The 27,943-nt window shown below is 42.9% G+C and overlaps 1 protein-coding gene across 5 annotated transcripts in view; it reads left to right on the top strand.

Annotated features, from left to right (window-relative positions):
- The window catches only part of PPP2R5C (protein phosphatase 2 regulatory subunit B'gamma), a 234,919-nt gene that overhangs the window by 25,886 nt on the left and 181,090 nt on the right, over positions 1-27,943 (top strand). For 3 of the 5 annotated variants that reach the window (XM_067555043.1, XM_067555042.1, XM_067555044.1), the window contains exons 1-2: positions 24,072-24,257; positions 26,001-26,066. In XM_067555043.1, coding sequence (XP_067411144.1) covers positions 24,231-24,257; positions 26,001-26,066 — 93 coding nt within the window. In that variant the 5' untranslated portion in view covers positions 24,072-24,230. Of the gene's footprint in view, positions 1-24,071; positions 24,258-26,000; positions 26,067-27,943 lie in introns of those variants that run through there. The other 2 variants (XM_067555048.1, XM_067555047.1) reach the window with 2 other exon arrangements.

The following is a 27,943-nucleotide window of genomic DNA, read 5'->3' as shown; positions in this document are numbered from 1 at the left end:
GATCTGGGAACAAAAGTCCTACCTCTGCTAGACACCAAGAACCATGCACTTAACAGGGACACTGGTTTTATGATTCATTATAATAATTTGTAACACTCCACACAACACACTCCCTGCTACTCTTAATTGTCCCATCAAGCTCTTTAAACAAAATAATTTAATCCCCAATTTCCCACTTCATTTCAAATGACCACCTTCAACATACTTTACCCCTTCTTTTTAACAATATCTCCCACCTGGTAATTAGCTCAGACACTCTGCTTCCTTCCCCAGACCTGAAGAAAAGCTCTGTGAGCTCAAAAGCTTGTACCTTCCACCAACAGAAGTTGGTACAATAAAAGACATTACCTCACCTGTCTCTCTCATTGTTCAATTAAGTCATTACTGTTATTATATGTGCACTTACATGATATTTGGCTCAATGCATAAGTATCTGCGCACATTTACTGTTTAGTTTTTAAACATACATTATTAACTAACTCTCAATAACTGGCCTCATATAAATGACCAAAAAGTTCTACGATAAAAAAAAAACAACAGAAAACCTCTCTCAGAGTCATTTAAAAGTGACCTGCAAAAGATTTTAAAAGAGGGAAGGGAAGTCCTTGTTTGCTGCTTTATGATGTATAAAGAAGGCCTGAAGGTGTTTTTGTTGTTGATATTTTTCTAACTTTCTGCTTCTATTTTATGTTAGAAATATCAGGACTGTCAAGTGTAGTTTTCTCTCATTTTGCAAGCAGACCTTGGGAAAGTCTCAGGGATGTTTATCACAAGCTCTGACTCCTAAATGACATAGCTATGGCAACAAAAACACTAGCATAGATGCAGTTATTTTTACCAGTATAACTTATTTTGTTCAGGGAACTAGTAGAAGCTGCATCTCCACTAGGAGGGTTTGCTATACCAGTGTAGTATAACTTACTGACAAATCATCAGTGTAGTGTAGACAAGACTTTACTGAGGGAAAAGCCTAGGCAAAGAGTTGGACCTTGCGCTAGTCCTAAAAGTCAACAAATCTGAACACTGGTAGGCCAACAAGAGGAGCAAATTACAGACCTGCGGACCAATTCAGTCTTCAGAGAACTCGTTATTATGCTCTCTGTTGTTCACACTGCCAAACTTACCCATTATCAGCAATAGCTGGTGATTTCTGGACTAGCACTGTGTACTGCAGAAATCCAATCTGGAAGTCACAAAGGCATGGCAAGGTCTACAGCAGAGAGAAATGGTCATGGCTGCAGGTGTTTTGGTCAATGACACCACCTGAGAATCCCAGAGAAATCAGAAATCAAAAAGAATCTCTATGTTGCAAAACTCTTGGACAAAGCACTTACCCTGTATTTGCATGTCTTTTTCTTCTAAGCACAAAGATCCCTTTCTAGCTCGTACAAACTACTCATACTACACTTAAAACTTACCACTATATCAGTACAGCTGTGCTGCTGTAAGAGCGCTTATACAGCCACGTTATGTCAATGGAAGAGAGCTCTCCCACCGACATAATAAAACCACCTAAACAAATGGCAGTAGCTATGTTGGTGGGAGACACTCTCCCTCTGACATAGCACTGTACACACAAGCACTTATGCTGGCAAAATTTATATCACTCAGGGAGGTGTTTTTTTCACAAGCCTGAGCAACAAAAGTTTGCCAGCATAAGTGCTAGTGTAGAAAAGGCCTAAAAAAAATTTAAATATTTCAAAGCTGGTATCCTGGTGATCAGCACCTCTGTAAAACAAACCATAGGAGCCATGTTTAAGCAGCTGAACAAGTAGACTAATTTTCAGAAGTGCTCAGCACCCACAATCCCCATTTGGGTGTCTTACTTTAGACTCCAGGTTTGAAAAATTTTCTAACCTCAAAACTTTTCAAATCATATAGTTTAGCAAAACAAAAAACAAAAAAGAACAAGCAAGCAAAACAAAACCTCTAGCACTAATATATGTTTAAATTCTGTATTTGGATGACTTAGACTCAACCTATTGAAGTAGTTCTATATTATTAAAAAAAGCACCCATAGTCTAGATGTTATTGTGGCCAAATATTTTTCTGATGTAAGTTGGCATTGGCATTTCCATCGATTTCAATGGAACTATAGCAATTTACATCAGTAAAGAATTTGGCTCTCAATCTCCAAAATTCCCATACCTTACTCATTTCACACCACTACAGATTTACATTATTGTGTGTTAGACCGTGGAAGATATATATAAGAAATAATATCTAATTTGTATTCACAAAGTCACTCTTTGTTCATGGAATTCACTGTTTTGCAATGTGTTTTGTGGCAGTGGTAGTTTTACTAGTGTGCTACACAGCATTGCAGATAAAATGTGCATTTCAAATGATGCAGAAGCCTAAACGGTCTTATAATCATGGGTCAATTTTAATGTCTTTTGTAAGTTATGCTTTAATTTCCTTTTTCCATAAGCAAAAAAGTTACAAAAGACTGTGGGCTGGTAAAAAGGTCTAGAATCTAAGAAGCCAAATAACACTGAGATAGCTTATTTTTTATGAGAGAAAATTCATTTTGCTAAATGAAAACTAGAATACAAACTGTAAATAAATTATTAATGGTATTTTCTGCTCAGATCAGCAAAAGATGGAAACTGAATTGTGTTTCATATAAGACCCAGGGTCTGCCCATATGGATCTAATATCTGATTGCAAGATTGGGGCCTTAGTTTGAGAGGATCATTTTTCTAGAGGGCTGCTTTTTGAAGTTGCTCACCCCTCAGGTGTATCACAGGAGTAGATCCAGCAGTAGCCAATGGGATAATATTTAATGAATCACATTTAAACATAAGACAGGACAATGTCATATCATCAATTTGTAATCAAATTATTTGTTAAATTGTATGTCACATAAAAGAAAATTATATATGTAAAAAACTTAAGACATTTCATTGCAGGTCATCAGTTTGCTTAACTGGGTGCCAGGGTATATATAGGAGCACCCATGTTCCAACCCTCCAGCTAGCTGATGTTTGCTTACCTAGGACCCATGAAACCCAGTCCTAGTCTGAGGCTCCACTCCTGAAGTTCTGTTGACAAAGTCCAGGAGTAGCTGATTGGACTGTGGGCCCTACTTAAACTAGCAGCAGGAACAGAAAGCTATCTGAACAGCTGGACTCCACCCTGTCCTGGACTGTATACCTTGTTCTTCCTGCTCCTGCTCCCCTGGCTTGATTTTCTGGCATCCTGACATGGCCTGACTCTGGTTCCTGATTTGTGGTTCTGATATCTAGTGTGTCTCCTCCTTCTGACCTCCTGGTATCCTGACCTGGCTGACTACTGACTCCGGTCTTGTGGCTGTGGATTCTGGCTTTGACTACTAGGTTTGGCTGCCCACAACCCAGCTGTGACAACTTGTTTGGACCACAATTACCCTGAGGGGCTGAGCCTGGTGTGAGAAGGATGGATCCAGAAGCACTACTGCAGCCACTAGAAGCACCAGACTTGCCCAAATGGGCCCTCCACTTTCAGATGGATAATCAAGCACTGCAGCCCCAAGTTGTGCAGCTGACCGTAGACAATCAGTGGCTGCAGAAGCAAGTATGGCAGCTCATCATTGAGAATACTGTACTGTGAATGCAGTATAAAATGCCTTGCCCTGAAAAGGGGCCAGCAATATCCTTGCCCCAACGGTTTGATGGGAACCACTGGCAGTTCTGGAGCTTCATGAACCAATGCCACCTTCTGTTTCTGATACATCCCCAATTCTATGTCTCTGACCAGGCCAGTGGCCCAGGTAATCAGCCTGCTGACAGAAGATGCATTAGACTGGTCCTCCCCCTTGTTGGAAAACCATAGCCTGCTGCTGTCAGACTGGGATACATTTCTTTAATCAATGTCTACCATCTTTGATAGCCCACACCAAGTTTGAATGACTGAGGCCACCCTGAGGGGACTCTGGTAGGGGCAAGGCACAGCTACAGCACAGGCCCTACAGATCCCCCACTACACAAGGCCGACATGATCAAAACTATTGACTGCTCTTCGCTGTCCTCAGGTCCAGTTGTGGAGGAGACTGTCCTGCTGGAGGCCATTATTCAGGGACACAGAGAAATAACACAATCTAATCTGATCCATTCCCCGCATTTCCCCCTGATTCTTGACATCTCCTGGCTGACCCTTCATGACCCCCTCATTCACTGGCAAGAAGAGAAAGTCACCTTCCAGTTAGAATTCTGCTGATAGCATGGCATTGCACCCAGACCCAAGAATGCTCAAGAAGGAGTAGTTGTTCTCATTGAAATACCTACTGGCGGAACTATGGAACTTCCCTTCCTCCCCCCCCCCCCCCCCCCCCAAGTATTGTGACTATATTGATGTCTTTCAGAAGAAGAATGCAGAAAACCTCCCCCTCTCCCCCCCCACACACACAGGGACTACAACTGCCCCATCGAACTTTAGTCAGGGGCAAAGCTACCATTTGGATGGATATGCAGTATTTGAACCTGAACCAGCAGCACTGCGAGAATATCTCCAAAAAGAACCTGGCCCTGGGATTCATCCACAAATTGATTTCACCAGCTGGCACCCCAATATCTTTTGTAAAAAAGCATGGCAGCCTCTGCCTCTGCTTTGATTACCGAGCCCAAAATCAGATAACAATCTGGAACTGTTACCTGCTACACCTGATCCCTGAGTCATTGGACCATGTGGGGGCTGCCATATATTCACAAAATTGGGTCTCCGAGGAGCTTACAATCTCATCCGTATCTGAGGAGGTGATGAATGGAAGATCATCTTTCAGATCCATTACAGCCACTTTGAATATTTAGTTATGCCATTTGGACTAATGCCAAAGCAATATTCCAGCATTTCATTAACAATGTGCTATGAAACCTACTGGACCAGTTTGTGGTAATGTACTTAGATGATATATTCTCGGACAATATGGACCAACACACTGCTTATGTCTGTACAGTCCTGGAGAGACTACAACAACACAGTCTCTACACCAAACTAGAAAAGTGTACATTTGATCAGACCTCAGCAGAGTTCCTGGGTTTTATCCTGTGCCCAGAAGGCATCAAGATGGATCCACACAAGGTCCATGCTGTCCACAACTGGGCAGCCCCCGCAATGTGCATGACCTACAGAATTTTTTAGGCTTTGTGAATTATACGAGAGATTCATTTAGAATGTTTCACAACAAGTTGTGCCTCTCAGTCCTACTCCAAAAAACCACCGAGTTCCATTATTTGCCTCAGGCCCAGCACACATTTGAGCAATTGAAGCTTGGCTTCACCACCCCTCCAGTATTGGCCCACGCTGACACGGCACAAACTTTCATTGTGGAAGCCAATGCCTCTAGTACTGAGATCAGAGCAGTCTTCTGCCAATGTCATGGACCAAAGCAAATACTGCATTCCATCACCTGCTACTCAAGGAAGCTCACACCTGCTGAGCAAAATTATGAGATCCTGGACAAGGAGCACTTGGCAATTAAAACTGCCTTTTAAAAGTGGCAATACTACTTGAAAAGGGCCTGTTATTCAATCCAAGTGTGTACAGACCAAAAGAACCTGGAGTACCTGTGCAGAGCCATGGTCTTGAACCAATGACAGCTATTTTTCCCCTGGTTCAACTTTACCCTGACCTGCTGTCCTGGAACCAGGAACAGCAAGGCTGATGCCTTGTCCCAAAGATATGGCCTCAACTCACGAGGCACCAGTCTGGAATCAGCCTACATTCTCAACTCCCATAACTTTCTTAATGCAACTCACCACCAGGACCTGCTCACATTCATCCACTCTGCCTCTCTCTCTGGATTGCATCTGATGAGCTGACCATTGTCAGCCGAGAATTCCACAACAACTAGGAGGGAATCATGTTTGTGAAGGACTGCATCTATGTTCCCCTGTTGCCTGTGAGGGTTCTCTAGCTGTGCCATGATCCACCTTGGCAAGACACTTAAGCAATATAAAACCCAACAATTAATGTCCCTTTTCTTCTGGTGGCCCTGAATGTGCTCCATGATAAAGACTTTTAGAGCTTTCTGCCAGGTGTGTGCCTGCACCATGATCCCTTGCCAGAAACCTTGCAGTCTCCTCCAATCTCTGGACACTCCATCTCAGCCCTGGGAAGCCATTTCCCTGGACTTTGTGGTAGAACTACTAGAATCCAGTGATTTCACCATCATTCCAACAGTGATTGCTCTTCTAAAATGACTCACTTTTTTTTAGATTGCTTTTCTAAAGTGGCTCACTTTATTCCCTGCACAGGTTTACCCTCTGCAGAGGAATCCACCCAGCTCTGGATAAACACCTCCAACTGGGGACCACAGTTTATCGCCTGCTTCTGGCAGGAGGCTCTACATTTATTAGGAGTCCACATGTACCCGTCCTCTGCCTGCCATCCACAGTCAAACAGCCAAACAGAAGGAATCAATCAGATCCTTGAACAATACTTAGGATGCTACGTCAACCATCACCAGGATGACTGGTCTTCAGTACTACCACATGCAGAGCTCTCATGCAATAATGCAGACAAGATATCCACAGGCCACAGCCTCTTCTTTATCAATTCTTGATATCATCCCCAACTTCACCCAGAACTACCTACATCTTCCCTCAACCCTTCTGTCTCGGATCTTCTAGAACACATCCATCGCATCCATGAGGAGGTGAAAGGACACTTTGAAAAGGCAAAGGAGGACTACAAAAGGCATGAGGACAAACATAGAGAACAGGGCCCTGTCTATTCAATAGGACAAAAGGAATGGCTTTCAACAGAATACCTCAGTACAGAGAGACCTTCCTGGAAATTAGACTATCAGTTCCTTGGCCCAGATGGCGTTCAGTGACAAATCAACATAATCACCTTTGAGCTTTGACTCCCTCGATCCCTTTTGAGTCCACCCTGTGTTCCATGTCTCACTTCTATTTATTTGGCATATGCAATCCAGTCAAGCCAAGCCACAGCATTCTTATCAACTATGTTCAGGCATGAAGACCTCCAGGAAGTTGAGTCATTTTGCAGTCCTCAACAATACGTTTCATGGTTTGTGGCTTCCCACACTGACATAGTGAATTGTCTCTGAAATGCTGCCAGTCTGACTTCTGAAACCATACGGAGAACACATTTTCCCATAGATTCCTATTTTTCCACTTCTGATAAAGGTACAGAGTCAAGAGGAATACATTGTACATGAAATCGTCGACTCTAAGATCAAACGGGGCAAATTATGATATCTGATCAATTGGAAAGGTTATGGCCCATAAGAACACACCATGGAGTCAGAAGAAAACGTTCTTGCTTCCCCCTGGTTCAGGCCTTTTATAAGAGCCATCCTGAGAAACCTGGACTCACATCTCCCAGAGGGCACCACTACAGGAGGGGGTAATGTCATGACTCACAGGTCTCAAACCTGAGTCTGAAGTGTTTTTAGGAGTAGACATGCTCCAACCCTCCATCTGGCACCTTGTTGATCCTTTGCTTACATGGGACCCATGAAGCCTGACCGGAGTTTGAGGTCCTGCCCCTCCAGTCCTATTGATGGAGTCCCAGAGCAGCTGATTGACCTGCTGGCCCTAATTAAGCCAGCAGCAGGAACTGCTGTCTGCAGCAGCTGTCTGAACAACTGGGTTCTACCCTGTTCTGGACTGTGTGCCTCATTCTTCCTAATCTTCTGGCTTGATTTCCTGGCATCTTGATCTGGCGGGACTCCTGGCTTCTAATTTGTGGTTCTGAGCTCCAGTTTGTCTCCTGAGTCTGACCTTCGGTTACCCTGATCCAGCTGACTCCTATCTGCAGACTCTGGCTCTGACTACTAGGTCTGGCTGCCCACAATCCAGCTGTGATACAGGGTTAGAGTTATTACTTGTATTTTTAAGTATATTGACTAATGAAAATACTTTGACGCTATCTACAAGCCTAGCCTAGCTCCTCTCAGTAGAGGGTGATTGACAAAGGCAGCTAGTTTGTTTTTTCTTTCTCTAAAATAAAACTATAGGAGCCCATCCAGTAATCTGGGCACCTAGTCCATAAATTAAAAATTATAAGGTAAACAAAGGATTTGCCCAGAAAAATGTCAGCATCAGCCCACCCCCACCTAAACAGCCTTGGTGAAGAGAGGGAGGAAAACAACTTTCAACAGCTATGATGTAAGCAGCTTTCTTGAATTGATATTACATATTTAAAAACAAGACAGACAAGAAGAAAATCTCTAGACAGCCAAGAAGAAAATCTGAGAAAAAAGTCTTCTGATAAAATTGGAAAGATACACTTTATAAATGTAGGATAGCCATAAAAACAAAAGCAGAAACATGCTGGAGTCATAGGCTGTTTTGTGGAAATGATCATCATCCTTAGGAACAGTTGCAATTAATCAGCTCTGCCCACATCAAGAGATGCCATTTTAGTGACAGAAAAATATTGTGGACACCAAGGCAGAGCATAACACATTAAAAAAGGACAAAAAATGAAACCTTTTCAAAGGAAATTTGTACAGTGAACTGTAAATATTAGGGCTCATACTTTTAAGGAAGGCCTGCATGCAAAAACTCTGCATACAGAACTTTATTCCTTGACTCATCAGTCACTCTCTTACCCTCCATTACCACTCTGTACCTTTAGTCTATTCTCCTCTCCGAGGCTTAGCCAGAATTCTCAAGACATCTAAGGAATTATAAAACAAATGCAAATACATCTAATTTATAAACAAAAAATTAAAATGACTACTGAGCGTGCACAATTTTCTTTCTCTCTTTGTCCTCCAGCTTTTGGACACAGGTAGACAAAATTATCTTTGGGGCAAAATCTGTGTAGGCACACCAGTCACTCTACTACACAGTATAAGTGGACTTGAGCTACGATTTGGGTTGTGTCACATTTTCCGTGATCAGACCCCGTTTTCAGATGCTTATAGCTTTGCCAGACTTCAACCATTCGGGCTGAAATTGGCTATGTCAGGGAGTCTGCCTCAGGCTGATTTGTATTTATTTATTTATTTACTATAAGCTCCAGCAAAACTGGTTCAACCATTTCCGAGAACGAGGGGAAAATATGTTTTGCTAATTTAAAAAAAAAATTCATACAGTTGTTTTGTTCAGAAGCTCAAGTGTCTCCATGTTTTGGAGCTGGGACTTGAAATCTGGCAGAGAGGGTCTCCTGGGGATCAGAGAGATGCCTTTCACTATCCCCATGAAAATCCATGTAAATTTGATCAAGCTATACACTTCTGAACATTGCTGTTTTAGATGCTCAGTAGAGGTTTGCTAGCGTTTGACAGCAAAATTCTCTAAATGTTCCATCTGTACTGAGCAACCCCACGCAGAGCTACTGAACATGCTCCTGACTTAGAGGTTTCCTGTAATTGCTCCTCCTGGTTTCTAGAGGCTGCTGTGCCTTAAGACACCCAAACAAAGAGCAGAACGACTGTCTTTCCTGTGTGCTCAATGCTTCTCTTGTAGAAGGAGGAAGCAACCCAGATGCAGAAACCAGCATGGGAGTGGGGATGTAATGATATCCATATATATAATAAGCAGCTAAAGGCTGAAAGGCAACAGGAGCAGAGTGAAAATGGAACAGGCTATGCGGGGAGAGGAGCAGAAGGGTCTGTAACTACTAAAGAACATTCCCCTCCAGAACCTGAAGTAGAACTCAGTATTCCTACTGACAACATTCCTATAAAATTCACTGGTAAAATGAGTGTCTCACTCTCCTTCAGTTGCTGGTCCACATGGAGGATATGTTCTATACTCCAGAGTCTCATCAAAAATACAGTGAGCCAATTACAAATGCCTTTTTGGCTGTCAGTCAAACATTGAAATGTATAACTGTTCTGTTGCAAGTAATTGTCCGGATAATGATCCCTAAAGAGTAAAGATGGTACTTTAACCATAAACCCATAGAAATAGGTGTTTTCTTAAAAATAAACCGGAGAACAACTTTCCTTTTTAGATGAATTTTTTCATGATTTGGGTGCAAAGGTGAATATTTTTGTGTGTATATGTGCCTCTTAAATTTGGTAAAACTCTTTTTGGACACTTTTGAGTTATATGAGCATGAAATCAAAGAAGTTCTCCAGGCTTTAAGAACTATTTCACATACTTTATTTGCACTTAGATATGTATACATAGATATATTTGGGGGGGGGGGGGGGTTCTTATTTTGGACATAGCTTATAATAAGGACAAAGCTTTTCCTTCTGTTGTATCTACTCTGTATCCTCATCATCATAGTTGTCATGCTTTCTAACATGGTCTGGCAGCCCTCTCTGACTGGCTCTTCCAATATGCTGTGCTTTCCACTTTTGGCACCATGTAGGTATCTTACTGGTGAGCAGACTGGTATCAAGACTTTTTGTGAACAGAAACTATGTACAGAAATGAGGTAACAAAACTTCTACTAATCTGTATAAATGCAGGCTGCAGCTGCCGTGTCCTGGTCTTCTTGACTTCTGCCCCAGCTGGAAGCGTGTCACAGAAAACCAAAGACTGCATCTAAAGTGTGCACAGGAAGTATGGCATGCCTTCTACACTTCCTTCAAAACTTACGTTATAGCACAAAGATAAAGGTGGAGATGGCTTGCAATCACCCATGCTCTCATTTCTTTTTTCTTTTAATACTATTTTCTAGTTTAACTGCTTTACTTTGGGTTCTACTACTGTGTCCTCACTGTGTCCTGTGTCTCAATACTCTGTCCCTTCTGTTTGGTTCCTCCTTGTCTGTTGACTGCAGTTTCTTGTTGCTGTGGTACATTTGTACCATTTACAGATTTCATTGTGTGCCGAACAAAAATAGTCACTTCTTGCTCCATGCAGAATGTGATCACTTCTGACACCATGTTGTGCTTTCTAAAGCAGGGTGAGGCAGCCAACAATATCTTCCTTATGAGTATGCTGCAACCTCTGAATATCAGGAACCCAGAGTGAGGCCAGGCACAAAGTTTACACCACAACTCTTTTTATTGGATGCATAACAAGTGGGCATCTACAGACTTTGAACATGCAGACTGGGAGTGTGCCTGTATCATGTGAGAAACCCCTTGCTGTTGGAGGCCCTCTAATTATTACACATGAATAATTTTAAAGAGACAGTACCACACTACACTACAATTGTTTCTAGGCACTACTTTTAATACGTTACAGGAAATTTGGTTTAAAATTTGTTTGAAAATCAAATACCATATCACTTTTTATCAATGTACTACAGTTAAAATATCCAGATATGAGCATGCATGGAATAAATGGGATTATTTCAATTTGTGATTCTATATACTTACGAGAACATTTAAATATATCAATTCACCATGTTTATTTCAGTCTCATACCCTATAATCAGTTGACATGTAAATTAGTATGTGTCATGATGTGAAGGGTGTTTATTTCAATTCCCAATTTGATATTCAAATAAACATTAAGGTTTTTTGTTTTGTTGTGTGGGTTTTTTGGTAGAAAAAGGAAATGGATTTCATTAATCAGACACACATCTAGGAACAGAATTTGACTCTTTAAACAAACAGCAAAAGTTCTATTCAGCAGAAATTATCTTTCTGACTCATAAGTATTTCAGAAGACCACACTAGCCAATCATTAGTCAATAATAAATCAATGGAAGAGTCAGGATTAAAACTCAGGAATTCATGCTCTTGCCTGATGCTTAATCCAGTAGCCCATGCTACCTATTCAGAAGCCAGGTCAGCTGCTGAATAGTGTCACTTCCAATAAAAGACGCAATCGTGCAGAGATGGGGCGGTCCCTGCCTCCGATGGCCTGCCAACCTTGATGCTCACTCTATCCCTCTCCCACACTGCTGCAAAATTATTCCACCCCTAAAGATCCAAGGGGGAAATGCAGATGGAGTTATGACTACTGAATCTGGCTCTGACCCTAGCCCCTGGTTTCTGACACTCAATTCCCAGCACCTGCTCCTACCACTAGGTCTGATGCCCATTCTGACCACTAGGTTAGAACACCCAAGTCCCAGTTGCCTGACACAGGCAAAAGTAATCTGGGACTCCAGGCCTGAAAAAGGGGCAGACTTGTATAGCCAACATCACTGTGAGAAGTAAGCAAACCCTCAGAATAAGGAATAGCCTATAGAGTTGTAGAGTAGGCTTGAAGACTAGCAGCTGCAGAGACAAATTTAGCCTGGAGAGAGAGTACTTAAAGTGTTCCAGAAGTGGAAATGAAAACATGTGTGCACTTTGGCCGCCTTAACAATTTTTTGTTAGGCCTTAAAAAAAATCTTTAAGGAGAAAATCTCAACACAGCATCAGCAGGAGGTTCAATTAATTGGAACTCTTCATTCTGTGCTGTGGAACAGCTGTGCACACGTATCAATTTAAAGATAATAAAAGAAGATGACAGAGCAGGCTCAACTCTGGAACCTAACCACCTATATTATTACCAGTCTCTATCATTTGACATAAAATTAATCTTTCCTTTGACATGAGAGGTGGTGAATACATATATCAATACATATATCATGCTTAATATAGCAAAAAAACAGGACCCAAAGAAAATACTGCAGAAAATCTCATTGAAACATATCGTAGTAAGAATATTCAAGTTATAACGAAAAGCAAAATTAAAGTAATCTGTTAAAAAGAAAATATGCCTTATTTCCTCCTACAGCTGGACACATCAGGTAAATTTAAGAAAGATAATTATTTATTTTATTTAGATTTATTTAACTTCTCCCAGCAATATCTCAGCCTATTATATTACAGTAGTTAAAAACACAAGGAGTCATCAAAAACATATCTAACGAACATGAAAAAAACAGACTTCCTACAAGCCATCCACGCCCCCAAAATGCACTCCCTTTCTTTCTCCTCTTCATAGTCTGTGCTTGTGATTTACTTACACTAAATAACTCAGCTAAACTGCATGAAGTAAGGTCCTGCATTTGCCAAATTTTTCAACTGCTTCATTGAAGCACAAGGAGGTCAATTGTCTTACCTGAAGTTATTCAGACTTATTATTATTATTTCAAAAGTTCCCATCACCAGGAAATCTAGGTGTCAATATGCAACTTTAGAAAAGCATCACAGGAACATAGGAATTGTCGTACTGGATTGGACTCATGGTCCATCTATTCCAGTATCCTGTCTCTGAGCAGGGCCAGCTCCAGATACTTCAGAGGAAGGTGCAAGAAACCTTGCAATAGATGTGGGATAATCTGTCCCCCATTAAAGACTCATTTTAACACCTAATTGCTGGAGATTGATTTAAACCCTGAAGCAGTTTAAAGTCCATCCAATTATTTTTGTTTTAACTATTATAATTCTGGATATTCTTTTTATCCATGTACATGTCCAATCCTGCACATGAAGAGGGTATCTAGAGAGTATCTTGGATATTCCAATGCTGTCCTCCAACAGGGTACATGTTTATATAGCAATATTCAGCTCATTTGTGAACTATGAACTTACTTCCAGCTCTATGTTGATAATCACCTATGCGTACCTAGTTATTCAGGGACAGTTTAATAGCAAGTATAAAATATTTCAATAGTTAAACATTCTATTAAATACTGTACATAGTGCCACAGGGCTTAAAAACACTATTCAATATTATCTGCTGGGGGGAAAAATACAGTTTTGCAATCTTAATTGAATTTTCATAGTTTAAAAAGCAGGGAGGAAAGGAAAGAAAAGTTTGAACCATTCCCCAAAGAAACTTGTAGCACCCCAGAAGAGTATTTTCAGTTATTTCAGTTTTTACTTCAATATTTTAACTGTTTTTAAAGCTCCCAATTGATTTTTTATACAAAAAGTAAAATTAGCCATACTTAAGCATTATTTCCATTGTTGACCACCCAAATTATATTAAAAAATAAGGGGAAAAGATGTGTAGTTACCTAGTACACCACCTTCTGTTACATCAGTTAGCTGCAGGTTTGGGGCATACCTCATGGGATGTTAGGCTGCATCAGTGGTTTTATTCATGATGTCATGTTCCTTTGTATGTATGATGTATTGATATCATGTGATGATGAAATAATATCCATTCCAACAATACCTAAGGTTGATGTTAAGCAGCAGCTACTATAGATACACATGTTTAAATCAGCAAGGCCAGATAACTTGCATCCGAAAGTTTTTAAAAGGTTGGCCAAGGAGTTCTGTTGACTCTTAATGTTGATTTTCAATAAGTCTTTGGTTACTGGGGAAACTCCAGAAGAATGGAAGAAAGCTAATGTTGTGCCAATATTTAAAAAGGTAAACAGGATGACCCAGGTAATCATAGGCCTATCAGTTTGAAATCAATCCCGTACAAGATAATAGAGCAGCTGATAAGATATTCGATGAATAAAGAATCAAAGGAGAATAATATAATTAATGACAATCAATGCAGGCTTATGGAAAATAGATCCTGTCACGCTGACTTGGTATTTTTAAAGAGATTACAAGTTTGGTTGATAAACTTAATAGTGTTAATGAAATATACTTAGACTCCAGTAAGGCATTTAACTTGGTAATGCACAACTTCTTGATTAAAAATCTAGAAATATGTGAAATTAACATGGCACACATTAAATGAATTAAAAGCTGGCTAACTGATAAGGTCTCAAACTGTAAATAGAGAATCATCGAGTTGGTATGTTTTTTGTGGGGTCCCACAGAGATCAGTTTTTGGTCCTACACTATTTAACATTTTTATCAGTGACCTGGAAGAAAACATAAAATCATCACTAATAAAGTTTGCACATGACACAAAAATTGGGGGAGTGGTAAATAACGAAAAGGACAGGTCACTGAAACAGAGCGATTTGGATCAGTTGGTAAGATGAGCACATGCAAATAGTATACATTTCAATATGGATAAATGTAAGGTCATACATATAGGGACAAAGAATGCAGGCCATATTTACAGGATGGGAGACTATCCTGGGAAGCAGTAACTTGGAAAAAGACTTGAGGGTACTGGTGAATAATCAGTTGAATATGAACTGCTAGAGCAATGCTGTGGTCAAGAGGGCTTATGAAATCCTTGGATGAATAAACTGGGGACTATTGAATAGAAATAGGGAGGTTATGGTACTTATGTTTTTGGCCCTGGTATTACTGCTACTGGAATATTGTGCCCAGTTCAAGAAGGATGTTGATAAACTGGAGAAGATTCAGAGAAGAGCCATGAGAATGATTAAAGGATTGGAAAACATGTCTTATAGTGAAAGACTTAGGAGTTCAATCTATTTATCTTATCTAAGAAAAGGTTAAGGAGTGACTTGATCACAGTCTACAGGTGAAGCATATCTGTGAAGCATATATTTGATAAACAAGGGCTCTTCAGTGTAGCAGACAAAGATATAACAAGAGCCAATGGCTAGATGTTTAAGCTAGACAAATTCAGACTAGAAATAAGACAAATGATTAATACTGAGGGTAAATTAATAATTGAAACAATTATTGTGGTAGATTCTCCATCAGTGAAAATTTTAAAATCCAGAATGGATGTTTTTCTAAAAGATATGCTTTAATTCAAGTGCAACTATTGAACTTGAAGCAGGAATTAATACAAGGAAGTCCTGTGGTCTATGTTATGCAGAAGGTCAAACTAGAAGATCACAATGGTTCCTTCTAGCCTTAAAATCTATGAATCTCTCTGGTCATTCATAACAATCCAGTTGCACTGATATATTATGTTATGTAAAAATGTGCAGTTCTGAAATTAGGCTGTTGATTTCCTCTAGGAGAGTTTGATTTGTATATAGCTCTGAATAAATTACTGTTTAACCTTTACAGCACAGCAGACCATGTCAGCAGGACAGAACCTTACTCATGTGAATGGATATAAATAGGATTCAGTGGGAGTTGGTACCCAGGCACTAGTTTAAGTAATGTAATTACTATAGTAATTTGGTATAGATGTAGAAAATCCATGCTGTTTGAGAAGCTTACCCAAAAGTGTGTGATCTTTTTGGCAAAGTAGGACAATAATTCTTTGCTGTGCTTGGTGCTGGCTTCTATTGTGGGCTGTAGGCACTCAGGATTGATGAATTGGCTTGCCACCCTGAATCACTTCTTTGGGCAGCATTTGGCAGCTTCAGCTGAGGCATAGGCATGGAGAAAGTCTTTGTTCAACATATCTGTTTCAGCCTTATTTTTTCTTTCATTGGCACTTGAATTTTTGACTCTCTCTTCATCTGGCACAGGGTGATAGATATCCAAAGAGATCCAAAGAGATGATGGAAGGAAAGGGTCTGTTTGGGGGACACTGTATAGATGGCTGTGGTTAGCGTACAGCGATAATTACACCAGATCCTCTACTCCCTGCCCTGTGGGTGCTGTCTTTTTGCATGCACTCTTGCATCAGTTTAACATCACACCTTTATTTAAACCGGTGAAACTTCTGGTGGTAGACAATCCCTAAGAAGAGGGATTTAAAAAAAAAAAAAAAGGAATACCCAATAAAGATGGGCAGGACTAGCTGAGTAAACTTGCTTCATTCAGTGGCATATTGGATATTCTGGTCCCATATCAAACTAATCTTAAACAATTTCAGCGGTTCATAACAGCTAGATATTTTGGTGCTTTAAATGTTTTGCAACTTTAAACTGTTCAATCCATATATTCTAATAAAAAAAAAGTTCTATAGGAAGCATTCATAGGGTAGATTGCAGAGAAGGCACAACACTTAACTATAGCACTCCCAGTTCAATAATCTGTTCTGGCTTCCATAACCATCTACTTTATACTTGGCATGCTCAGATGTTAACACAGATATACTAGCATAGTCATACTCATATTAACATTACATCACCTTTTTACATAGTCACTTCTGTACGGATAATACAATGCTTGTCCTTATAGTGATTTAATAATACGATTGGAAATAATTTCATTTTAATGTTATGGTGAATATATAAATCACTTGTTTGGTCTCACACTTTAGGAAGTCACTAGAACATACAGATAGAATTGTGTCTCTTATCAACCACCAAGCCCATTGATTATTTATTGGTTATTGATTATTATTATAGCAGATCTGGAAAAATCCAGTCATTTAACTATTACTGGTTGTTACCTGTCAGCTCTGTGTTCTTGGGGAACTAAGGCGCAAAATTCCAACTTTCTCTGGCTCACCTGAATACCCTCCCCAGCCTGTACTTGAACCAGAAACCTAAAGCAATGAAAAGGCAGTGGGAGACACATTAAACCCTTCCAAACAAGAGTGATAGGATTAAGGCAACTCCCCTACCCTCATCTACATCAAAGATGTGAAAAGGAGGCATCCTGATTAGCACATCGAATGGAGAACAGAAGTCTCATCTACATCGAAGATGGAACAAGAATTAGCATACTGAATGGAGAACCAAGCTCCAAAGCAGGAACCACACTGAACTCTGGGACTGGCAAAGCAGGGACACACTGCATGATGGGAGATCTCTGCTCCTGATGTTAATGAACCCACACCTGCACATACCCAGCTCTGCATTTATCAGACCATTCTAGTTACTGATATCCAAAACATTGAATCTGCCCGATTGCATTGTGAGCTCCCTCAAGGAACACTGCCCATAGCCAGGAATGATCAGTTCCTATTGTCCAGCATAAAGAAAACCATTCTGGGATATTCCCTTGGGTCATTGTTTACCCATAAATAAACCTAGTGTTCTCCCTTGAACCATTGTTTCTTCCCTACAAAAACCCACTACCCAAGTTCAAACCTTGGTTCTGATGCCTGGATCCAAATGCTGCATCAGCTCCACTGGAATGTCCCCTTTTCCTGACTGATCGTGTTGGGGGCTCTGCCTGTCTCAAGCACTCCGGACCCTAAGCTGAACAGCCTGTCTCCTGGGAACCTTTGAGCTGCACGGAGTGGTGAGATGCCACCCCCCCTCATCTTCCCCCAACAATCTTTCTCTCTGTCTCTTTTAGTCCAGGTATAACTTTCTACTTTTGTAATCAAACCTGGGCTAGCTTTCTCCAATACCCTAACTGAAATTGTGTAGTATTGTAAGCGTGTGATTGTTTTTCTCTCCTTGTATGGTATTATTATTAGTATCCTAAGTTTTATATACCTGGCAATAAACTAACTGTTATAATCAAGCTAGTTGCCAATCTCTCTCTCCAAACTTCATTTACTCCTTTGTGTTCTTGGCTTCCCTGTCTTGCTCTGCAGGAATGCTTCTTTTACCTAAGCCAAAGATCCCTGGAGTGCCCAAAAATCCTGTGGGGTTTGCTCATCAAGGGGGTTACTGCTAGAACAATTGTAGAGTGGTGAGGGGCAGCTGAGAAGTACTGGTCTGCCTAGCCTGTGGAGTCCAGGGGCATATAAGGGTGGCAGCTGACAGTGCTATTTGACCTGGCCTGCTCAGAAGTGTGCTCTATTCTGGTGCGGTGGAAGGGGGCATATAACGGTGGCTGCTGAAAGTGCTGTGTCACCCAGCCTGCTGAGTTCAGGGACATACAAGGGGTCAGCTGAAAGTGCTGATAGCCCGGTCTGCTCAGATGCACTCGGTTAATCTGGAATGTGTGTGTGTATATGTGGGGGGTTTATTTGAATCTGGGGCTGAGGGAACCCAGCCCTGAAAACCTTAGGTCCTGCAGGATAGTTCCGTTGGGAGGGGACTTGTAGCCATATGAACGCACATGTAACACAAGCAATACATTAATAGAATCACACACCCCCTTCCAGGAAAGTAACCCTAATAAATGAGCATACCCCAAGGTGAAAGCCAAATGTGGTAACATGGTGTGTGAAATGCTTTCCATAACAAGTGGGATAAGGGGGAAGGTGAAACTTTTCACAAAATAAAAGCTTTTAGTCTGGTGGTGACAAAGACAACCTTCCTAATTTTAGCAGATGAAGTGCCATCTTTCTGAATCTGCACTCTAGAAAATGTGAAACAGCTCACTATTAGGAATCCCGGAAATTAGAATTGAGGACTGAGCCTCTAATCAGTGTGGCCTGTGGTACTCACTGGTTGGGAATGGGAATAGGTCCTTTTACCTTTCATATTGGCTTCTGACTTCCAGGTATCTGGTAAATTTTCCCAATCCTTAATAGCAGTTCTATAATTACAGTTGAATAAGCACTTTTATTCCAAGTTTTAAGTCACAATGTTCTGACAACATTATTCTGTGCGTTACATTTTCTTCTGCTTTTTCTCAGCTAAAAGGTAATTTTGGGCCAAAAGGACATTTGACAAAATTATAATTGCATGCTTTTAAGACCTGTCCTTCCTATCCATCCATACAGCTGAAACTCTTGTTCAAGCTTTCATCTTGCATCTCAATTACTGCAATATCTGTCTCTTTGGTCTTGACAAATGTATCATTACCCAGCTCATATCCATTCAGTATGAGGCTACAAAGATCCTTTTCTTAGCCCCGCTCTTCTTTTTGCCTCCCTCTTCTCATTACTACTTATTAGATTTTCAAACAAACAGCTTGATGCTTTCTCCCATGCTGCTCCAGAAGAGTGAGATGAGGTCTCCATACACATCCACAAAGCTAACACATTATTTTCCTTCAAAACTGTCCTTCAAACTCTTTTTCTATGAGACCTACAAAAAATTTACAACAGCTAGGCCTTGTCTACACTAGAAAAATAAGTCGACCTAACATAGGTCGACTTACAGCCACCGAAGTAATGATAGCGCCCCTTGGGTCGGTGGAGTGCATCCTCACACTCCTTGGGTCAGTGGAGAGCAGTTCCACTGACCTAAGAGGAGCAGTGTGGGGAGCTGAGAGCCCCGTCAGCTCTCTGCAGAGAGCTCTACAGGCTCCCGGGCTCCTAGTGGGCTGCCCACCTCCACCCCTCCTGTTCCCTGTCAGGAGCCAGCCACGGGCTTCTCTGATTGTCATTCCCTGCCAGGAGAAGGGCTCCCACATGGAGGGAGAGGGGGGAAAGGGTCTACTTTACCAGAACCCAGAGGCTCTGGGGGGCCCAGCCCAGGCTGCAACCCCCATTACCATGAGGAAAAAGTTTTTCATGGCTCATGAGATTGTGTGTATGAGATGAGGGATTGTGGTATGTGTGTGGGTGGGGGTCCATGTTACAAGTCTGTACTGGGTCCGAAAAAATTATGCTTGGGCCCTGGCCAGGAGCCCGGTTCCCAGGGGGAAAGCCGTTTCTCCTCCCCCACCCCCAGCCTGCCTGCTCCCTAGGACTCTGTGAAATTGACAAGGCTGCCCTGGCTCCTGTCCAGAGCAAGGGGAGAAGCAGCCCACAGCTTAGTCAGCCATGTCAAGTTCAGTGACTAGAAAAGACTTCTCACCAGGCTCAGATCTCCAGGGGATTTTCTTGTCAATTTCCCCCTTACCTTAGGGGAGCCAGGGGAAGACATAGGGATTCTTGCTGGGCAACCTTGTCAATTTCATGGCTCAGCCCAGGGGCTCAGTTTCCCAGCCTGAGCAGAGACCAGCTGCTCAGCTGTCAAGCAGCACACCAGGGGAGTGGTGAAATTGACAAGAAATTGACAGCCCCACAGCTAATATAAAGGACTACAGTGTCTACATTGACACAGCATCCCCCTAACTAAGCTGACATAAACCCTACACTTCTCGTTGAGGTGGTTTTATTATGTCAACATAGCAGAGGAGTTACAGTGATAGGATGAGCATTTTAATCTTTACACCTCCACTTTCAAAAGTCAGCTTTTGTTGACAAATCTCTCTAGTGTAGACCAGCCTCTAGACTGATGTGCTGAGACAACTGCATATCAGGCTGACCAATACTGTCTCATTGTTTTCTTGTACTTCCTGTCAGTCTGTGCCTGTCTCTTGTTTTATGCCTAAATTGTAAGCTATTTGGGGCAGGAACCATATTTTTGTTCTATAGTTTTACAGCACCTCACACAATTAAGTCTAGTCCTTGAGCAGGGCTCCTAGGCACTACAATAACACAAATAATACTAACTTTACAATACGCATGAAAGAGAAAAGATGTTCATTTGTTGAGGATTGTTCTGATGCTTTTTTTTTTTGGCTTGGATGGATTAAAAACTTGCTCTTGTTTTCGAACTATAAAATCTTTGCAGGCAGGTGGGCCTTATGGAAGAATGCATGTTTCACTAACCTTGAAAACTTCACCGAAAGATAAAATATAATACATTAATGTAGTGTGAATCATATGCAAAGTGCATCTTCTCCTTATTTGTTTATTGTGATCATATGTTGGGGTACCTAAGGGTATGTCTATACTTACAATGCTGCAGCTCTACAGATACTTCTGGTGAAGATGCTCTATGCTGACGGGGAGAGTTCTCCTGCCATTGGCATAAAAAACCCACCTCTGTGAGCGGCATAAACCAAGTTGGCAGGAAAAACAATGAGAGTCCTATAGCACTTTAAAGACTAACAAATTTAATTTCTGCAGGCATAAGCTTTCGTGGACTGCAACCCACTTCGTCAGATGCAAGAAATAGAAATCAGATAGGGGGTATATATACACATCCAAAGGTAAGAAACAACAATGGGGAGGGGTAGGTGTTAGCAAAGTCCATTCTGTTAGAGTAGATGAGGCCTATTTACAACCACTGATTAGAAGGTGAGAATGTCTGAACAGTGACAATTACTTCTTGTAATGAGATAACCATTCCAAGTCCCTATTCAGACCCAGTTTGATTGTGTCAAGTTTGCATATGAGTTCCAGCTCTGCATTTCTCGCTGAAGTCTGTTTTTGAAGTTTTTTTGTAGAAGTATGGCAACTTTCAAGTCAGCTACAGAGTGTCCTGGGAGATTGAAGTGCTCTCCGACTGGTTTATGGATGTTACCATTTTTTATGTCTGATTTATGTCCATTTACTCTTTTGTGTAGTGACAGTCCGGTTTGGCCAACGTACATGGTAGAGGGGCATTGCTGGCACGCAATGGCATATATTACATCAGTAGATGTGCAGGTGAATGAGCTCCTTATGGTGTGGCTGATGTGGTTAGGACCTGTGATGGTGTCACTAGAGTCGATGTGCAGGCAGAGCTGGTAACAGGGTTTGTTGCAGGGATAGGTTCCTGGGTTAGTGTTCTTGTTGTATGGTGTACAGTTCCTGGTGAGTATTTGCTTCAGGTGGGGGGGCTGTCTGTAAGCCAGGATAGGTCTGCCTCCCACAGCTTGAGCGAGTGAGGGATCATCCGCCATGATAGGTTGTAAATCCTTAATGATGTGTTGGAGAGATTTTAGCTGGGGGCTATAGGTGATGGCCAGTGGTGTTCTGTTGTTTTCTTTGCTGGGTCTGTCCTGTAGTAGGTGACTTCTGGGTACCCATCTGGCTCTGTCAATTTGTTTCTTCACCTCTCCAGGTGGGTATCGTACTTTTAAGAATGTTTTATTGGAGATCCTGTAGGTGTTTGTCTCTGTCTGAAATATCGGAGCAAATCCGGTTGTATCTTAGGGCTTGGCTGTAAACAATGAATCGTGTAATGTGTCCAGGGTGGAAGCTGGAGGCATGAAGATATGTATTGCGGTCAGCTGGTTTTCAGTATAGGGTGGTATTAATGTGACCATCCTTTATTAGTATTGTAGTGTCCAGGAAGTGGATTTTTTGTGTGGACTGGTCCAGGCTGAGGTTGATCGTGGAGTAGAAATTATTGAAATCCCAGTGAAATTCTTTGAGGGACTCTTTCCCGTGGGTCCAGATGATGAAAATGTCATCAGTGTAGCGTAGGTAAAGGAGAGGTGCTTGGGGACGAGTTTTGAGGAAGCGGTGTTCTAGGTCAGCCATAAAAATGTTGGCATAATGTGGGGCCATGCGGGTGTCCATAGCTGTGCCACTGACTTGGAGGTATAGATTGCCTCCAAATCTGAAGTACTTGTGGGTCAGGACAAAGTCACAAAGTTCAGCTACCAGGTGTTCCATATCATCATCAGGGAAAATGTTCCTGATGGCTTGTAGTCCATCTTTGTGTGGAATGTTGGTGTAGAGAGCTTCTACATCCATAGTGGCTAGGACAATGTTTTCTGGGAGATCACTGATGGATTGTAGTTTTCTCAGGAAGTCAGTGGTATCATGAAGATAGCTAGGAGTGCTAGTGTCATAGGGCCTGAGGAGAGAGTCCACATAGCCTGGCAGTCCTGCTGTGAGAGTGACAATGCCTGAGATGATGGGGCATCCAGGATTCCCAGGTTTGTGGATCTTGGGTAGCAGATACAATAACCCTGGTCGGGGCTCAGGGGGTGTGTCTGTGTAGATTTGTTCCTGTGTTTCTTTACGGAGTTTCTTAAGTAGATTTTGTAGTTTCTTTTGGTATTCCTCAGTGGGATTGGACGGTAGTGACTTGTAGAATGTGGTGTTGGAGAGTTGTCTGGCAGCCTCCTGTTCGTAATCCAACCTATTCATGATGACTATGGCACCTCCTTTGTCTGCCTCTTTGATTATAATGTCGGAGTTGTTACTGAGGCTGTGGATGGTGCTGTGTTCTGCATGGCTGAGGTTATAGCACCATGCACATGAATGCTTATGTCAGTGAATTTGTTATTCGGGGGGGGGGTGGAATATTCACCCCCCTCAGCGACATAAATTTTGCCGACATGGGCAGTAGTGTAGACATAGTCTAAGCCCAAGAGATGCTGAGCACCATCAGCCTCTATTATGATCAATAGGGGATCCTGTCTCAGACTGACTTCTGCTGAAGTCAAGATACAAGCCAGGGAAAGTTGAGCTCCTGCTCCCACCTAGGGTAACCCTCCCGTGAGCTGCTCAGGCTTGGCCACCGCTGAGGATGAGAAGGACTATCTCCATGGTGCAGTCACTGCGCAGGAGCTGTATGAACCCACCATGGGCAAGAGCTCAGCTTCAGGCCAGAGGGGCGCATCTACCCCCGGCCTGGGTGCCTGACAGGCGGGGAAGCGACTCCACCCCGGCCCTTGGGGGCAGCTCTGCCTGGGCCCGTCTGACCCCCCCAGGGAGGTTGGGAGGGGAGGAGTGAGAGGAGGGGGCACTGAGAGACGGGGCGGGAGGCAGCTCTGCCCGGAGCCCCCGAAGCCGCTCTCCGGGCTCTACCAACTCCGCCGGCCGCCTCTGTGCGCCGCTGGCCGGGGCGGGGGCTGTGGAGACAACCCCGCCCCCTGGCTCACAGAGGGAAGGCGGGGAGGGGGAACGTTGATCACACGTGACGGGGGGCAGCCAATGGTGAGGCGGCGTCCCGGCTCGGCCGGGCGGAGTGGGGGGAGGCTCAGGCTGTCGCCGCCGCCGCCTAGAGCCGGAGAAGGGGAAGAGCGGAGCCTGCCTGCTCGAGCGGGGCGGGGGAGTAGCAGCGAGGACTCGGTGCGGGGACTCCAGGACGGAGGCTGCGCCGCTCCGGCCCGGGCGCCCAACCGACCGGCCATGCCGAATAAAAACAAGAAGGAGAAGGTGAGCCGGGCCGGCCGGGGGCGCTGAGGGGCCGGGAAGCGCCCCGCCGGGCGGGCCCGGGGAGCAGGCCCTTGCGGAGAGGGGCCCGTGGGCAGAGCTGCTGAGGCAGCTGGCGGGTGGTTGGCGAGCTCGGCAGGTCCTGGAGGCGGGCGGGGTGGTCCGGGCGGAGGCTGCCGAGGGACCCGTGTCGGGGGCTGGGGTGCCGGTGAGGCGGCGGGGGAGGGGGCGCTCCCTGCGGGTGGGCGGCTGGCCTAGCCCCGGCGATGCTGCGTCTCTTCGCCCAATTTCTGGGGCCCGATTCAGCCCCACCCGACGTCGGGGACGCTCGCGGGAGAGACCGGGGTTCAGCAGCGCCAGAGAGAGTCTGGGGTTGGCGGGGGGGGGGGAAGCAGAGGGGGTTAATTGGAGGCGTGAAGGGGTAATTGCTCGGGTACGGCAGTAGCTGGGGGTGGCTATTTTATCAGGTGTGTATGTAGGAGGAGTGAGTGAGTTGTTAGGAGATCTCTTAATTTGGGGGCAAAGAGGGGATCTCTACTTTGTGTAGGAGGGAGTGTTTTTAAAAGTGGGCAGGTCTCTATAGGGTATTCTTAAGGTGGGCATCTATGCACTTTCCTGAATAGCTTTATTACTTTGATTTAGGAATACTGTGCTGCTTGAAGCTATGTTCATAGAACCATCCAAAAGCACTCTGCAAGCATTACTTGAGATTTGCAATCCCCCTCCTCCACCCAGTGAGGTGACATTGATCCCATTTTACGGACAGGGCAACTGAGGCGTAGAGGTGATGACTTGTTCTAGGCCGCAAAATGGCGTGAACAGAGGTTTACCTGAAAAAGGGAGAAGCCCCAGAGATTCCATGAAGTCCACTGGGCACTTCACTTTGGCTGTTGATTTTACATGGAAGGTGCTCAGATACTAAGGTGGTGGCCCTAGGGAAGTAGAAAACCCTTAAAGGGAATTGATAAAACCAGGAGTGCAAGGAATCCAGAGCTCCTGAATCCCATTCTGTCCTTGTTCCACTAGATAGCTACCTCTACTCCTTTGATTTCAAGCTTTCTTTTGGTGTTTCCATGCTAGTTTAAAATCAGTGCTCATGGATTTATCTGTGTGTCTTATGACGTTATTGATTTTTGTGCGTTAAAATAAAAATGCCCCACTGCTCAAAAAAAGCTGTGTAGACTATATTAAAGGAAATGACAGAAATATAAACATTATCCTGTAGTGAGAGAAATAGAGGCTGGATGTAGTCTAAGTGCAACATTGGAAGTGAAGAGAAACTCTTGGGTTACAGGCCTAACTTTAATACTTGATTTTTAGTCCCTATTGCAACTATAGGGATGCAAACACCTGTATAGACATGGTACAACAGTAACTGTGGGCAGGTCTACATTGCCAGAAAAATTTGGCTGCAGTCGACGGGAGTTATGCACGCTACGCAGAGTAGCTTGTGTAACTCCCATCGACTTCATTACTTCCCTTTAGCACGTTGTCTGTGTGGCGCCAATGGGAGATGCGTTCCCGTCGACGCAGTACTATGCTTTTTTTTGGAGGTGGTTTTAATAGATCTACTTCTGGATTGATTGAGTGTGTCTTCTGGGCCTTATTTCTGGGCCTTATTAACCTTGTGTAGTATATATTTTTTGTAGATATCTGGACAATCAGTTACTTGACTGAAAGTGTATTTTATTCTGTTCGAAATTAAGCTTGAAGTTGGGAAAATTTATAAATCTCTTTAATTTTCAGGAACCTGCAAAATCAGGCAAAAGTGGAAAAAGCGGTAAAGATGGACAAGATAACCAAGAACATGAGGTAAATATTGCTTCAGCATGTTGTCTTCCCAAACATTCTCACAAAGAAGACTTTTCAAGCACATTTATAATCTTTCCCAGATTAATATAACTTAGAAATGGCAGATGTTTGTTTTTGGGAAACCATTAGGACTCCTTTGACAGAGGAAAAGATGTTTTACAAAGCTGCTTTCAACTTTTGAAAAGTGCCTGAAAAGGAATCACTCAAAATAAAATCAACTGTGGTTGGTCCTTGATGACTTACTTTCTATTCCCAATAACTGCTCTTTTTCCTCCTCTGGCTATCTGTCATTGTCAGCTATAGTAGGCATTCATCTTTCCTTCCTCAAGCCCTTTCTGTCATCAGGTAAAGGGCCTACCTTTTTCTTTGAAGCTGCCTATTCCAGTTTTTCAATTGCTACGTCATCTTCCTCCTCTGTTCCCAGTTGCTCTCTTCTTTCATGAATTAAATGCTAGTCCATCTTTTTCAAGTGGCAGTGGCCTCTTCCAAGCTGTCAGTAGATCCTCTAAACTTGTGTAACAGTCTTGTTCATAGGCTGCCACTTTATTCTCTCTCATATCTTCTCCTATGGGAGGTATTGCTAGTACTTTGCTGTACTTTGTCAAAATGACTGACAAATTGGAGAATTGTTCTGAAATCAATAATAAATTCATTAAAAATTAAGTGAGAAGTAAAGAAAAAAATCAAATGTACAACTTCAAATGGGGAAAAACTGACTAGGTGGCTATAGTGGATCACAAATTGAATATGAGTCGTACAATGTGATACAGATGCTAAAAAGGCTAATATCATACTGGGTGTATTTACAGGAGTGTTGTACAAATACAGGGGAAGTAACTGTCCCAATCTGCTCAGTACTGGAGAAGTCTCACCTTAAGTTTTGTGTCCAGTTTTGGGTGCCACACCTCTGGAAAGACATGGACAAATTGGGGAGAGTCCAGAGAAGAGCAACAAAAACCATAAAAGGTTTAGAAAACCTGACTTATGAGGAAAGGTTAAAAAACTTGGCATATGTAGTCTTGAGTAAAGAAGACTGAGTGGGGACCTGATAAGTCTTCTAACCTGTTAAAGGGTGGTATAAAGAGGACAGTGATCAATTGCTCTTCAGGGCCACTGAAATTAGGACAAGAAATCATGAGCTTAATTTGCAGCAAGGGAGGTTTAGTTTAGATATCAGGAAAATTTTTCTAAGGCCTTGTATACACAAGAAAAATAAGTTGACCTAACATAGGTCGACTTACAGTTGCAGTGGCTGATGTCCACTCTACCTTCCTTGGGTCAGTGGTGTGCATCCTCACCAGGAGCACTTCCACCTACCTGAGAAGGGCAGTTGGGGAGCTGAGAGCGTCGTCTCTCAGCTTCCTGCCAGGAGCCCAAGAGGCTCTCAGGCTTCTGGTGGGCTGCCCCCTGTTTCCCACTGGGAGCCAACCCTGGTCTTCTCCCCTCCCTGTTACCTGCTGGGAGCCAGGGGAAGCAGCCAGGGGATTCTTGCTGGGTAGCTTTTTCAATTTCATGGCTCAGTCCAGGGGCTCAGTCTCCCAGCCTGAGCAGAGACCAGCTGTCAGGGAGTACTCCAGAGGAGTGGTGAAATTGACAAGAATGAAAGCCCCACCGGTGATGTAAGGGATGCAGTGTCTACATTGATGTGGCATTGTGCTAACTAAGCCGACATAAGCCATACACCTCTCATTGAGGTGGTTTTATGATGTCAGCAGAGCAGGGGAGTTACATCAGTGGGAGGAGCGTTTTAATCTGTACACCTCCACTCTTTTGTTCATAAAAGCTGATTTTTGTTCACAAAACTCTCTAATGTAGACCAGTCTTAACTGTAAGGATAGTTAAGCACTGGACTAGGCTTCCAAGGGAGGTCTTGGAAT

Source organism: Emydura macquarii, unplaced genomic scaffold, assembly GCF_026122565.2.
Source record: "Emydura macquarii macquarii isolate MOO-44397 ecotype Brisbane River unplaced genomic scaffold, CSIRO-AGI_Emac_v2 contig_1551, whole genome shotgun sequence".
Taxonomy (NCBI): domain Eukaryota; kingdom Metazoa; phylum Chordata; order Testudines; family Chelidae; genus Emydura; species Emydura macquarii.
The sequence above is the reverse complement of the archived record's forward strand: the minus strand, read 5'-3'. Positions and strand labels throughout refer to the sequence as shown.